Raw genomic sequence first — 15997 nt, 5'->3', positions numbered from 1 at the left:
ATAATAAGGTTTAGCTAATATTTTTTTCAGTTCGTTTATGATAATGATATTTATACTTGCTACATCACACACACATTAAAAAAGTCATTTTGCGTGCGATTGAAATTCGTCCATTTTACTTGCGAAAAGAGTTAACAAAAATAAACCGTCAATACATAGTTAACATCACGAAAATCCTAAGTGATTGAAGTAGGTTTATAGCAATATAAGTCAACGCAAAAATGAGTAAGAGCAAAACAAGTCAAAAATAAATAAACAAATCAACGCAAAAATAAAGCCAAAAACAAGTAAAAAAAAAGGTCAACGCAAAAACAAGTCAAAAACAAGTCAACGCAAAAAAGTCAGCGAAAAATCAAGTCAATGCAAAAAACAAGTCAATGCAAAAACAAGTTTTGTTACATACAGTATCTACGGTAAGTCAACTTCCTCTCGGCGATTCGACAAGGATACATATCTTAATGTAGCTATATTCTGACGCGAGTTGAGTCTGAAGCTCTGGTTTATGGATCCTATGTGAACTGTTCATCTGATTTGTGTCATCATTGTAATGTACAAGTCTGGAAATCTCGAGTTACCTTCAGGAAGTAAAAGTCCTTTGTTTATGATTCTTCCTCTAATATCATAACATTGCTTACAGGACGAATTGCTTATTGAATCTACTGATTACAGAAACGGAATGACTTTGCTCTACTGTGAAATAACGGAGAAATGGAGTACTGTGAAGTTCATAATAAAGATAGTGCATTATTATATAGTTTTGTAGATGAATGTGGGGCGGGGATAGATATACAAGTCCTGGGGGCGCAGACGAGATTCTGTTTATTCATCCTGCCCTAGGTGCAATCTGAAAGACTACTAAAATCGCGATTTCCATTTTCGCTGGACAAGAAATACGATCCGTGCGATTCTCGTACTCCTCTATGATAAGTATGTGGATGGTAACTATTGGCTAGCGAAATATCAAAACAAACTGTCGAAGATTAACATTCGCGGATTTTAGAAGTTGAATAGAAATTCATATCAGTATAAATGATGTAGATATTAATTCGCGGAGATTATCACTAATTTAATACGACCGCGAAATTAAATCGTACGCGGAAGGATTTTGGTGTATAGTATAATGTTATCATCACCCCTTTCGCTAAACAAATGAAAATGAAACTAAAGTATGAATGAAGGATTTAGTTTAGTTTGCTTTGTTTAGTTTAACGTCCTATTAAACAAACAGTCAGGGCCATGTAAGGACGTGACAGGATTGATGGTGCAGGAGATTGTCGAGTGTCACAATTTAGGTCAAATATTGTGTGTTGGGATCCAGACGTTGACCTATTTGAATTCTATTTTTGTTATGTATTTGCCATTATCATACATGTTTCTTTTTTTACCTATTATGACCGACAGGACATGTAAGTACGGAACCGTTGTTTGCTGTAATTTGTATTTTTAAAGATAATTTATACTCGTCCATTCCAAAACTTTGCCCAGTTTCACGAATATTCCTTAAATTTCACGGAATTCCTTAACTTCAAATTCTTCATAGGAAAGCATTTTAAAAGTTAAAGAAAACATCTAAAGTTAAGGAGCCTTCCTTAAAATATGTTATGCTTTTCTTATAGAGAATTTTATGTTAAGGGATTCCTTAAAATTTAAGGAATGTTCATGAAACATATATTGGCCACCGATTTACTTATAAACATTGGCTGACAAACCATTTGAAAGCTGTTTTTTCATGACAAAACGAATGTTTTTATCCTGCATTGTCAGTTCTTTTGGAAATTTTCAATTTCAACAAAATTTTTATTTGAAATAAATTGAAATGGGATCAAACAACTATGTAAGTTCTCTCCCTGGTAACAGAATGTATATATACAAATGACATGAAAGAGTATTTGAAAGCATTTGAAAGTATATGTTTCAGAAGTTATGACAGTATATGAGATATTATTAATGAGATTATAGATAGTAATTTTTTTTCAAAAAGTATAATAATAAAGAAATGAGAATGCAACAGCCATAAGGAAATTACCTTCATCCACCAGATGCAGACCAGAGATTTTGGAAATTAATATTTTTTATACTTTGTACTATATTCATGCATTTTCTTATTAGTTTCAGATAAGGTGTATTAACAGTAACTGTCGAAAACAGATAGCATGGACATCGGTGATTACAAACGCATTTGGAAGGATAATGAGTTACATAGTTTAGCAGCGTATCTGAAACATGAGCAAACTTCGTTATCACATAATTTGGGCGCCACGATATGTTGCATATTTAAGTGCAGACTATCTATATGTGTGAGGATTGATTTGCCATCTAGTACAACTGATAAATCAATTGAAATGGGAGAAACTAAACTAACAATTATGTCTACACTTTTTCCAAAGCAGTACAATTGATTTTGGCTTATATCAATTAATCCGTTCACAATACTTCAACATATGGTAAGCTAAATTTCCTTGTGATATCGGAGCATATACAGAAATCAACATTGAATATCGATCGATCTTCGACTTTCATTTGAAGACAACTTGTACACCTCTAATTATTTGTCAGATGAAGGTACACATTGTAGTAGTCATTAAAACGTCGTACATATATTTGGTTGTTAAACAATATCTTCACCTCATTTCTAACCTGACGAAAATATTTGGAAAAAAGTGTCATATTTTTGTTATTCATGACTAATAGAATTTCAAATTCGTCTGTCCAAGCGGCAAGGGATATCTCAACCCAAGTAAAAGATTTTGGCGTGTCAACCCGAGGTTTGCTGAGGCCAATTTTTTCATGAGTGTTGAAATATGCCTGTCTTCTTGACAGACTCATGCATTCTTTTCTCCCATGTTAAAAAAACCTGAATGATTAGCGTCGCTAAGTAAGTAAATGAGGATGAGAGAGTGAGTGAGGGAGTTGGAGGGGGTTGTGAGTGAGTGTTGGCGAGAGGGTTAGTGGATTGGTCATCGTACGAAAAAGAGGTTACCGATTAACTAGCTGTATTGTGTTTGCATAGGGAATAAGAACCTCATGGAGATTAATTTGTCATAATTGGTTGCTACAGGGGGAAATGTTAATGTAATTACTACGCTGATGATGAGATAATTGCGCGGAGTCCCAGTACACATGTACTCTATCTCAGAACCATTGATTACTATCATTCCTCTACCGAAGTATTTTGTTCTCAAGAATGCAAATGAAATAATACTTCCGATCTGTGTTGTTGTTTTATTTTCATATCTTATTTCCGATTTGGTTAAAATTCATTTTGAATGGTTTTGCATATAAAACAAACTTTAAGCGCCTAGTTAGTGAAGCCGTACATGTTCGACTTTCTATCTCTTAGTTTAACGTCCTATGTACAGCCAGGATAATTTCAGGACGTGCCAGGTGTGTTGGTGGAGGAAAGTTGGAGTACCCGAAAAAACCACCGACCAGTACCTAGCAACTAACTCACACGGGATCCGAGCTAGCAACCCTGGAGGAGTAGGGCATGTGGTAATATGTCGAGACAAATGGCATTAAAGCTATTCCGTTTTTATTTTTTTTTTCATGTTTTATGAGTTCGAATTGATGAAGTTCAACTGCATGTAGAAATTATCAACGCCCTGACATTATTTTTCATATAATGATTGATAATGGCTTCGTTAACAATCTAATATGTCATGTAGCACAGTTGTGCTTTAGTTCGCTGTGCTTAATTTGAATTAAAATAGTATTGGTGGACAATGATTCACGCAATTCCTTTTTTACAGAACTGTTCACAGAAATTTACATTCAATTCTAGGTTCGTCTGTCTGCAGCAGATCAATGGTAATATATTTTAATTATATATATCTTTTATTTACTATATTTTGGGGGAGGGGGAGGGGGTTACGAAGAAGTCGCGTTTCCACATTTACGTCTGTAGAGGCTAGCTGATAACTCCGAACACTTGATTATTACGTGTGTTTTGACTTTTTCTGTATGTTCTTTTAATCCCTATTCATTTATACCAGTACAGGGGATATTGACCCCCTTTCAAACAAACAGTTTTGGTTACAGTGTACTGAACTATCTAGGGATTCAGATGAAGTCTTCCTCCTAATTTAATTGTTAAACACATCTATTAATTGGATCACGGTTCAGACGAAAGTTAATCAAATCACTATGTTTGTTCCAATGGCAATGTCCGTACGGTAAATCCACTTATATAAGATGTTGGAAAACCACTTGGACTGAAATCTATCTTTGGTCACAGGTATTTTAGCTGTGGTTTCAGTTCTGTAAAATTTGTTTTTGACAATGTATGTTTATAATTTCGCGTCAGAGATACACACTTACTAGATGTAAACAAACATTTAAATCCAATTATTAATTTTTTTCCAATCTCAATGTTTTAGATATGTTTTTTTCTAATATATGAGACCTGATTTTAATTTTAAATATAAATATGGTACTCTCATGTCATCGAGGTTGGTACATGTATATATATAGAAATTAACCAAAACAGCTCCATTTATCAACAACACTGTCCATGGTAAAGAGATTGTGTATTTAATAGATACATACTACATTTTGTACAATTGTGTAAAAGGTTGTTCCTAATAAAGTGACCCTCAGAATTAAATTATCTTTTGAGTAATATTGCATTACAAATTAATTAAAGTTTAAGTATACCAAAAGCAAGGACCAGACGAACCCAGGACATGTCTGAGAGATTTACAAAATTGAGGCTGGAAGAAGGAATCGTGATAATTATTCCTTTCAATATTAGACACATTCAAATGTCTACAGTTCTCGCGTTATCACATAGTGTTCTATATATATATAGCACGTCGACTCGGTGTATCCATTTTCGAGAATATCGAGTCAATATTCCTTTGTTTCCCAAACGTTGAGTTCTTTAGCGGGGCGTCGTATGACCATCGTTTTTCATGTAATTAAATTGCACATCAGATAATCCTTTTGACTTTTATAAAAGAAAGTCTAATATATGTACAAATGTATTTCTAAATTAATGACCTTTGATTCGGTCCATATTGTGTTAAACTACCTTGGTAGAATATAAAATAATGACCAAGGGCTATGCCCTCGGTTATTATCTAATTCAATATTGCAACATAGCAATTAAGCATAGTTTTCCATGTAAACGTTTTGCTTCTGTTTGCTGTTTTGGAGGCTGCAGTATTATCAATACAATGTCTCTTTGCAATAGCAAAATCTCTCTCCAATTTATAGTGCTATCATACTGAATCATATTCTATCTGGCAAAAAATAAACAAGTTTTACTTATGTGTATATTACGTGTGTCTTGACTCTTGAATGTTTTTGATAATTTCTACCCTCACTTCTGACTTTACAGTGCTACCTCACCGAACCGTACTCCATCTGGCCGGTAGGAACATTAAATTACCGTCGACATGTTTCTGAATCAATGATACAAGCTTATGGCAAATTGTTCGGCTAACTAGTCAATTTCATTTTTTAATTTTGCTGAACATAACTTCATTAATATTTTGTAAATCGAGGCAATTCCAGGAAGCTGCAAAGCTGCCGTCGGCGATCTCAGACACAGGATTAATCAAAACTAGAAGATTCAATCTCAAAATGTAAAACCGTCACGTTGTCGCCATGCAATACGTATACATCGGTGTTTTTCTGGAAGTAACGCCGATTCTAAATGGTTAATCAATATATATGGGACATCCGACTTACATCTGAAGGCGTTTCGAGAACTCTTTGATCTTCTTTTAAATGTTTCATATGGTATTTCATATTGTGGCATGGATCATTACAAAGTGATTTTGCTGTTGGTGTCTCTCTTTGAAAATCCTCGTTTTGAGTTTGTTATGCTCGTTCTGAATATTTCACTTTTTTCATATGACGAAGAAAGATAATTTAGTCAGATGATTGGCATACCATGGTAACGATGTGTAAATACAAAAGAAAAAAATGTCAAACAACTCTTTCTGAAAAAGATCGCGCACAGTTAAGATATCAAAATTCAGTTCATTTTACACTCAACGAAATAGTGGCAGACGTTCTTACATGAAAATCCGCGGGAAATTTACAAGGTTCGTCTCGAAAATATAATAGTTTAGGGAACCACATTGGTATATCTGTTTAGTATGTTATCCCACCTTTGCATTGATGTAACTTATGGTTTGTAACTAATTTCGTCATTTTGAGATCGAAGTTCGCATCTCTGTCAAATCGTTTTCTAGTCGAGTTTGCTTTTGAGAGCATCTTGATTAATTTTCTTTTGATGACGTCATATTTGTGATTCGCTGCTCACACCATCCTCTCGTGTTTTTATCTTAGTAGAACTTTAACTAGATATCTACCTTCGTTTGCTTTTTTAAATATTCTCTTATTCCCATTCCATTGGGTTGTTTTTACTTAGAATGTTCTTTGTAGTCGTTTACTCTTAAAGGCCTTACCCAGAGAGCCTTGCTGTTCAAACCGTTCCCATGTGTTATATTATGAAATTTGCTTTTGAGAACGCTCCCCATGGTCTTTTTCTATTTGATAGTCACCTTTACCCTCAGTTACTGTCAATGTATTCGAATTCCCTATTGTGTCGTTTGATGTTTTATATGCTCTTAAGGGTACTTTGCTGTTATGATGGTTTGCTAAATTTGTTTTGAAGTAGAGCAGTTCCAATCATTAAGGATAGTCGATGATGTTAGTTTGGTACGTTTCTTAGTATTATTTGTTATTTATGACAAGGGAAGATGTTTCTGTTGTTATCAATGTATAATATTTAGTATTTTATTTGTTTTTAACAGTTTTAGAGTCAAAAACGGTTACTGATTCGATGTTGTTTAACATATTACCCTCGAATTGATATCTGTTAAGGTTACATCTCGATGTCTTTGCTAGTGCCGAGCTCTAGTATTAACTGACCGCAGAGGAAAGAAGATTTACAATGGTAGTCTGAAAATGACTTATGATATTGCGACGGTCCTTTGTTTATTACCATCTAGTCAGAGCGCTGGCTTCATTATCACCAGAAGTATTAAACAAGTAAAACTATATACTATTAACAGTCTTTATTGTTCATCAGTACATACAATGTTAGTCGGAATTGTTAGTTTCAGACGTATATACAATAGAGATTCAAACAAAGAGTAATGCTAAAGAGTAATATCTACAAGACTAACATCCTCGATATTCCAGGGGTTCCGATCACTTACGATCTCTACACCCCTGGACTATCTCATAGTGAAATTGAAGGCAACTCAGCTGAAAACATTTGACCAATCACAGGCCAGCAAAGATTTCCATTGAAGACTACAGAGAGAGCGACGCCTAACATCAAAGCCACACAGACAACCACAGTGTACCGTTATACGGTTCTTTTGATGTACATCAAATGACTAAATTACCTGTTCTATTCTGTTGCCTCCAGTTTTACTATGAGATAGTCCAGGGGTGTAGAGATCGTAAGTGATCGGAACCCCTGGAATATCGAGGATGCAAGACTAAGTATCCGACAATAAAAGTCATATATATATTAAAAAATATTAGATTTCCATACAAAGCATATTGACCACCCGTACTTTATTGAATTAAAATACAAGAAATTAAAGGAAATAAATGATTAAGAATACATGTATGGACCTGTGTTTAATATTCGGGAAAATTAGAGACGGTTTCACAAAACTGATCTTTCTTAACGATTGGATCCTAACTTGGTCCTGAATTTACGAAACAAAAAAGTTTTTAACGGACCAATAAAATGAGTTAATATTGCTATAAGCAGTAGCCAATTAGCTCCGCCCGACAGACAGACAGAAAGCACGTGTGAGACAACTACAATATATTCTAAACTAGTCTGAATACAATCCAAAAGCTACATTTTATAAAACAGAATATAGATGTGATTAAAAAATATGCAATAAACAAGGATGTCAATTTTCATGAAAGGATCTGAACATGCGTCAGTCCCTCACAACTCGTAAAAGGCAGCAATATTGTAAACCAGCTTTATTTTATGGTAATTTATTATTTCCCCGTATTTCACGGCCGATTCGATTTCACGGAAATAAATCTCCACTGAAAAAAATAAATACAATAAGTACAACGATTCTTTTTACCTATAAATGACGTTGTTTTTTTAATAAATCACTGTGAAAAAAAGTTCGTTTACTTTATTTTCACTTTTTTTTCAGTTACTCTGTCATATCTTTCACTTTTAGTAGATATCATCATTGTAAAGGCAATGATCACGGAACCCAGACAAGCCAGGTAAACCAAACGCAATATCTCATAAATACCTTTGTGAATATCGAAAAGGTATGCAGAAAAGCTACTTACTTTTGAGTCTACTTAGCTTGGCTAATGATTCTTTTGTTTTCACACTAAATCTGACTTTCTGATTAACCGATTCTTTCATTTCATACCTCTTTATGATTCAAATCTGAAAAATGACGCAAACCCTTGACGTTATCGTGACTGCACGATTTGGATAAATAATTCGTTGGAAAGTTAATGGAATCGTACATTAAAACTATGGTTATATTGTCAAGTAGTTGGAATAATTACTTATAAGCACTGATTTCACCGTTTTTGAATTTCATTAATTGCTTAAATAAATTTACTTTATGAGGTTTAGATATTAATAAATGTCAGTAGATTAACAATCATTGTCAAAAATCCTGCATCGATTTCCTTTACATACTGCAGATTAACGAAAGAATAAAAAAAAATGGCAGAACAAAACACATTTGCGCAAGGATTTCATTTGCTTTTTAAAAAGGTTTGTAAGATAAAGTTTACTTATGACGTTGTGTAGTTCCTTCACCTATATCATCGAACAGAATTGTCAGCCTCACAGTTGATTACACTAAGCTACGTCTAGTGAAGCATAACGTAGTGCTATCGACCGTGGTTAGTGCAGCATGACGTAGTGCAATCAACCGTTGGTCTCCGACGATACTCCAAACAGAGGAAATAAACTGTCTATATTATTATAGTAATTAAGGTTTACGATGCATTAAGGGCGATGGTTTTCTACATATAATGCTTGGCGAAGCTGAAGACAGGAAAGTTATTTTGAATCGAGGATATCTTAAAAATGCTCCACCGCCGAGAGAGCATAAATGATATTCATCATTTGAATAATAATTGGTGTTTTATCGTATATATCTATATGTCTAATTAACAAAAAAATATACAAAAATTATTCCTTTTGCCTTTGGTGCATGCGCAATCAGTATTTGATTCCATATAGGATATAGTGACACGGAATTTTTTCGGGATGCAATTGATTATTTTTATATGTTTAACTTAGTGTAAAATTAGGAGCTCAAACTTTTCAATGGAGGTAATGGTGAAAAATAAGTAACTTTTGTAACTGAAGAAAAATATTAAATCGTTTGCTCCTGTTTTTGATAGTTAAAAAAAGCATTTGTCAGCGGATGAGCATCTTTAAATAATCTTTCAGAATTTGCTCTTCCTCAATCAATTTCTTTTGAAGCGTACTTGACAATATTCTTTCCCTACTTGCCTACTCGAGAAAATGAAAATGTAACCCGTTTTTTCAGCAAATCAGAGCAGAGAAGACAACTAATCACGTGATTAAGCTAGTCACCAGTAAGTCATAAGTAATCATAGTAAGTAATTTTAAAGTTAAAGCTATTCTTCAACTGAAAAAATCTCAAAACTGGCAAATATCACTCATAGTCTTTCTCTCTTAATAAGGTATGACGTACACTCATTCATATTTTCATAAATATCAATTTCATATATATCAATTTCATAAATATCAATATTTACTAAAACAGCTCATTCATTGGGCCGCACTATAAGCTTCTATCCAGGAGGATAAAAACTGGAAGAATTTACACAAAAGAGAAAGTGACATGAAGTTATTACGCCAAATGACAAATACTGCAGCCAAATAATGCTGTGTAGTTTGAAAAAAATGTTCGTTAGAAACAAACATGAAACACACATTTCATATTCATTCATGTTACGCAGCCAATCAACATACGTTGATATCCCACAATGACACAATATGCATCTACCTGAAACTTTAGTGACCTTGCGAACTGACTCAATTTTTATCACCCTTAAAATAAAATCTAGCACGTTTCCCTATCCGGAAGTAGACACATTCAGCTGCGCAAATCGAGATTACACCAAAATATTATCGAGTTTAATGAAGCTTTGTTTCACGTTATAGCCTATATCTTCAATATCGTGTCCTGTGTTGATAAGGCATTTACATAATTAATTCATCGCTTCCATAAGTCATTCTCCATATGTAATGTATAGTATAGTGTGTACTTCTTTATCTGGTGTCTCGGCTGTAACATCCAGATACTGTATCCGCTGTCATGGTCAGTCTCCATCGTGTTAAATATGACAGCAGATCACTTTTAGTATCTGTTTTTCCAGACAAAATCCCTGTTCCACGTTTCTTGCTTAACAAGTACGTATACAATATTCTACCCACTCACCATTCGAAAATCCTGTCCTTTGTGATTCATAGTCTATTTGGCATTTTGTATCATCTACAATTTTACCTACGTTTTCTGCCAACTTCAACTTAATTCACACTTTTGATACGAGCAGATGAATATTATATTTGCTGCGTTCGTTGCCATACCTTTTGTCTATTTGTTTTGGTTTATGCCTGTCACGAAAAGCACATAAAATCAAAATCTTTCATATTTTTTTATAGTCCCGTTGCGAAATTCCTCAATCGTTCATTCATGTACTTCCAAATTATTTCAAATTTGTTTCTCCCACACATAAAACGATTTATCAACACTAATACATCTCCGATATATAATTTTGTTTTGGCTTAAATTATGTAATCGTCCTTGAAAATGTCTTTTTATCTGCAATAACAACATACATGGAGCTTTAATAGGTCGTTTCTGAACGTAGGATTCATAAAGGCGTATATGACAGGATTGGCGACATTGTAAATAAAATATATGTAAAACCCAAACTCATTGTAGCTGATCAGCCCCAAGGCCATAAGCCAAGCTGGTAGAAACGCTATGATGAAGACAATCGTAACAATGCACAACATGATCGCCATCTTAACGTTCGCCAGTAAAATATGATCTTTCTTTTCTTTAAGAGTGTTTTTTGGCGGTGCTGATTTTAGCGGTACTGTCTCGCCATTATTGAGTTTGTGCGTGACGGCCTTCGAACATGTTCCGTTCTCCTTGATTTCAACATTCATATCAACGGTCGCCGACAAGGTGGTGGATTTGGTGTGGCTGACACTGTTTGCTGTTTCATCCGTCTGTACCATGGTGGTTGAGAATTGCTTTTTACGTTTTTGTTTCTGTCGTTTGGCCCGCCGCGATATCACCGACCTGTATATGACAGAGTAAAGCCCAATCACAAGAAGAACAGATATCAAAAAGAAAGATGCGTATATTTTTTGATATACATCTCTGAAGGACTCATGGAGTATTTTAGAGGATGGTTGACAAACCCCAGTGTATATCATCTCACATTCGTTCAGACTTGACGAATTAGCCAAGTGAAGTGCGATATCCTCATACGTTTGGTATACGTCATAGTTCAAGGCCGTTATCAGACCGAGGACACACGCGAACGCGGCGAGAAGAGATATGATTGTTTTGGCACGAGGAACGGTTAGGATATGGACGAAAGGATGACAAATGCAGATGTAACGATCAACCGCAATGGCTACCATGATGAATGCTGACAACGGCACATTGGATGTAATAAGAAAGTTGTAAAACTTACAAACGGCGTCAAAACGGAGAACGTAATTCTCGTATATAGCCACTATAGTATAAGGAATCACGATTAAACACGTAATGAAATCAGTTCCCGCCAAAGCCAGAATAAACACCGATGACGTCAAATGGTCCTTCCTTTGTGCGTACACATAAATCACTAGCACGTTTCCCACGGTTCCGATGATACTGAACACAGCCAACATACATATAATGGCAATGGAGGTTGTGCTTATTGGCTCATCCGGGTACTCAAACCTACATATGACGTCAGCGATTCTTGTGAAATTGTACTCAATTGGTTCTGCAAGGCTCCCATTGGTGTAGTGTACCTCCGTCATGGCGGTAGAGTAGGCCTGTTACTATGGCAACCTATAAAATATCAAAAATAAACGAATTAAATTCAGATTTGAGGAGTGTCTTACGACAACAGGTTATTTATCGTCGTCAAAGACATAGATAGATACACCAAAACAAAACAATAACAATACAGTGAACACAGATAAATAAACGAGAAAGAAAGTGATAAGGAAATAAAACAGAAGTATACAGAACAATGAGAGAGAGAACATACCCATGTCTTCATAAGTTTACATAACGTCGTTCACTAACGCTGAAGTCAGTAATGGTTTTCACCAATTGCCAAAAACAAGCTACAAAAAGCAAACTTTCTACTGCATTTCCATTTAGTGATATCACACATAGTTGTTTAACTCTATAACAAATAAAATAGTGTGGTTACTGTTTCGTTTTTTTTTATCTCGCCCTTTTGTTTTGAAAATATATTTATGCTTGCTCCACATAAGACTCAAAGACAATATGAATTGAAATGGCCATCTTATAGGAAATACAACTTTTGCACAATATATTAAAACAGTTTACATCCTGTGGTGGGAATTCCACAGAATTACGCCGCCAATATGCATATAGAAATTAAAATAACAAAATTCTACTGAATTAAACACTCTGGTAAATACATCAAGATATACTTATTATGCAATAAACAAAAGATAACAAATTGGGTGGATTGAGGGTGGGCTTAAAATTGTCTATGAAATCGCCAAGTTTAAATGATGCACAAAGCTGCTGGACAAAATGGCGCTGCTGAATTTTTTTTCTCGCATAGACTGGCTAAAAATAACTAGCCAATCGGAGAGCAACTAAACTGGCTACTGAAGGGGCCCCCAACAGGATATGGAGGCCCCATAAAGGGATACGAGGAAACTAAATAAGATTATTTAAAATAGTTGTGTCGCAGGTTAAAATAAGCTATGCATATGTCTTGCATATCTGATACATGTACTCATTGTGAAGGCTCGTAGGGAGAATGCCGTTCAATAGTATATTTCCATACAGAATCATAGCTGGGAACCATACACTTACAAAAATCTATATCGTTTCCTCACACATAGCACAACAGGTTGCGCGTGTTCGACTGGGGTCTCGTGCTTCCGTTCCGAACAAAAAGTGACATTTCTAGGTTGTTTTGGTAATGGCGGCCACCTGTTGTGTGAGTCGGGAGAATCACATCTAATTGGTACGTATGACGTATGTGTCTACTTTCCATAAAACTATCTTTGGGAATATCTTTACATTTGCGAGACATCACACATATCGTATTGAGGTTTCCTTCAAAGGGCATAGCTGTTAAAGACTTCAGATTATAAACTCGACTTCAAACGCAAACAAGCATTTGCCAAACACATGCATACAATATGTAGTTAATTTGGATAAATTGGTAAAAGATGTTGTTAAAGTATATGACGTCATAATTTGGTGGAAATGTATGACGTCATCATACGTCGTGTAATACATCATTAAATCGACGTCAAACCGTTCATTTTCGTATTAATATTCTGTATTTGTATATTCTGAATATATAGCTTTCGGTTAGTGTCACGGGATATATGTATGTACCAAACTTCATATTTTGTCAGGGACGACTACGTTACATTCACACACAGAAGACTTGACAACATCTACTCGAAAAAATAAGGGAGATATTTATCCAATGATGGAATAAAAGAACCAAAAATAATCTTTAGCGCTTGCCACATACGAGAGTCATAATCAGAAATAAAATATGTGTATTACAAATTATTATCTTTTCGAATTATTGTGATGCAAACATTCCAATAAAAAGTGTTCCTCTTCTTATAATTACCACCAATTTCTTTTTATCGCATAATAGAAGAAAGTTTGTTTACTCCACGGGATTCACTTTATAACTGTAATTAAGACAAGTCATAGAGCTGCTTAAAATTCATCGTCAATTTCTAGACAGCAAAGGTGATATATCTTGCAATATAATTATACATTGACTTTGAATTTTCCTAGAAGCCGTGATCAGTGATTTTGTTTCTGTCAATTAAGAAGCAAGAGTAGCGGTAAACAAATTAGGGTTATTTGTAAACAAGCCAATGTCATTTATCGTATCTTTGGAGGTAGCAGAGTTATCTACTCTTTGATGGGAAGGTATCGGTTGTTATGTTATACGTGTACAAAAATAACGTCAATTACGTTGATAAATATTCGTTACGCTTACGAGCACTTAGAGCAAACAATTGATACCCATCCGCAAGAGCACTTTACTCTGTGCCATCCATAATATTATTTTCCAAAGTATTCCGCTTGTTCTAACTAACCATAAACCCCTACACAGTGTTTCAAATTGTGGAAATACTGTGACAAAAACCCTATGAAAGCTACAATGTTGTAACAGGATATGTTATTGGTATATGTAACATCCATCTACATCACCCTATGTGTTCTAGAATCTGCCGTCAGATTCGTCGACGATAAAGTTGTCACCATCGCCTGTGTTATATATTAATTAGACGATAGTGACCGGATTCGCGGCCGTGTAAGTCTCTGATTACTCACATTCTCAAAATGACCACCAGTCGTACATTAAAACTGCATTAGCGCCAAGCAATCAATAACGTTATAGCCATTGGTCAGTACCTTACCCTTTTAAAAACCCTATCGTGTTTAGCCACTTATAATCAATTAGCTTCTTCAGTGGTGTCAGGATTAACGATAAAGGATGTAACATGACTAAAGTGCTTCAGTGCTGAAACTGTTTCACTGACACAAAGGCTACAATCTGCTAGGAAACGGTAAAACACTACTGAGGACTTAGGCCAACTGAAACTGCCATGGACGGAAGACGCTACTGAAACGTCTGGCCAATAATTGTTGTAAACGCTGTGGGGTTAGGTCAAACACCATGGACTTATACTGCTTAAACAAAAAATCACATTTTGGTCCAAACAATGTTTATAACATCCTTTAGGTCAATTTCCACAAAACATTGTACTTTATGCCTAATTTTTGATAATCTGAACACTCCTCATTGTTGACAGGATTTAAGATTTGCAAGTATTAACATTCCTAATTCCTAACGATGAAATCCTCAAGTTTCACGAAAATCCGACCTTTTCAAGTAATTTTTCAAACTTAAATTGTCATTTTCACTTTTCTTAAACTACAATTAAAACTTCTGTTGTGATGAAATGTCGCCGATGGACTCTTGCCATGGCGGATTACGCGTAAAAGACAAGGAACTATGACGTAACACACAAAATGTGGCTACATCACAACAGATGACATTGAACCACTAGTATTAACATAAAGCTTAACTAGGCCTATCTGATCTTACCTAGAGCTGTATATTCCTCGTGTTACTGATGTATCATGGCATTGATACTAGTATTAACGTAAAGAAAATTTATCAATTTTATAGAAACAGTATATCATTAATGACGCACAGCAGGAGACTATTACCATTACTCGAATCTTAGTGTTTGTTCCCCGCTCGGGTGATTTATGTAAAAAAACTGACATAAGTATAAGCTCAAACAAAAATTTATAGAGCTACCAACACATTTGTCGTTAGAAGGAGGCAATTATTGTAATAGATGAAGACAAATGGACCACCAAGAAACACGAACTGCTTTTCGAAAGATATTATTTTGTTTTCGTTGTAGTCAAGGAAACCGTGCGAGGACATAACAATGTATCATGCCTTTATCATTTATCAGCATTCAACCAATATACTACAGCAACCATCGTTTGTCAAGTGTTGGAACAAATAATAAAAATAAGAAACCTTACATAGGCGTTTCTTTTTCCATTGTGGAATGTTTGCCATTTATTTCTACACCAAACCTTACATAGGCGTTTCTTTTTCCATTGTGGAATGTTTGCCATTAATTTCCACACCAAACCTTCTGGGTAGTGAAGCACCAAATACAATAGTTAGTCCGTCAATGTCAGTAAGATATGCA

The 15997-nt window shown here is 34.9% G+C and overlaps 1 protein-coding gene across 1 annotated transcript in view; it reads right to left on the bottom strand.

Annotated features, from left to right (window-relative positions):
• Window positions 1–7013: 7013 nt before the first annotated feature.
• The window catches only part of LOC138318945 (cholecystokinin receptor type A-like), a 45292-nt gene continuing 36308 nt past the window's right edge, over window positions 7014–15997 (bottom strand). Inside the window, exon 3 of the mRNA XM_069261776.1 lies at window positions 7014–12080. Within this exon, the coding sequence (XP_069117877.1) occupies window positions 10823–12049 (1227 nt within the window). The 5' untranslated portion in view covers window positions 12050–12080 and the 3' untranslated portion in view covers window positions 7014–10822. The remainder of the gene's footprint in view (window positions 12081–15997) is intronic.

This window comes from Argopecten irradians, chromosome 1 (assembly GCF_041381155.1).
Source record: "Argopecten irradians isolate NY chromosome 1, Ai_NY, whole genome shotgun sequence".
Lineage (NCBI taxonomy): Eukaryota > Metazoa > Mollusca > Bivalvia > Pectinida > Pectinidae > Argopecten > Argopecten irradians.
The sequence above is the reverse complement of the archived record's forward strand: the minus strand, read 5'-3'. Positions and strand labels throughout refer to the sequence as shown.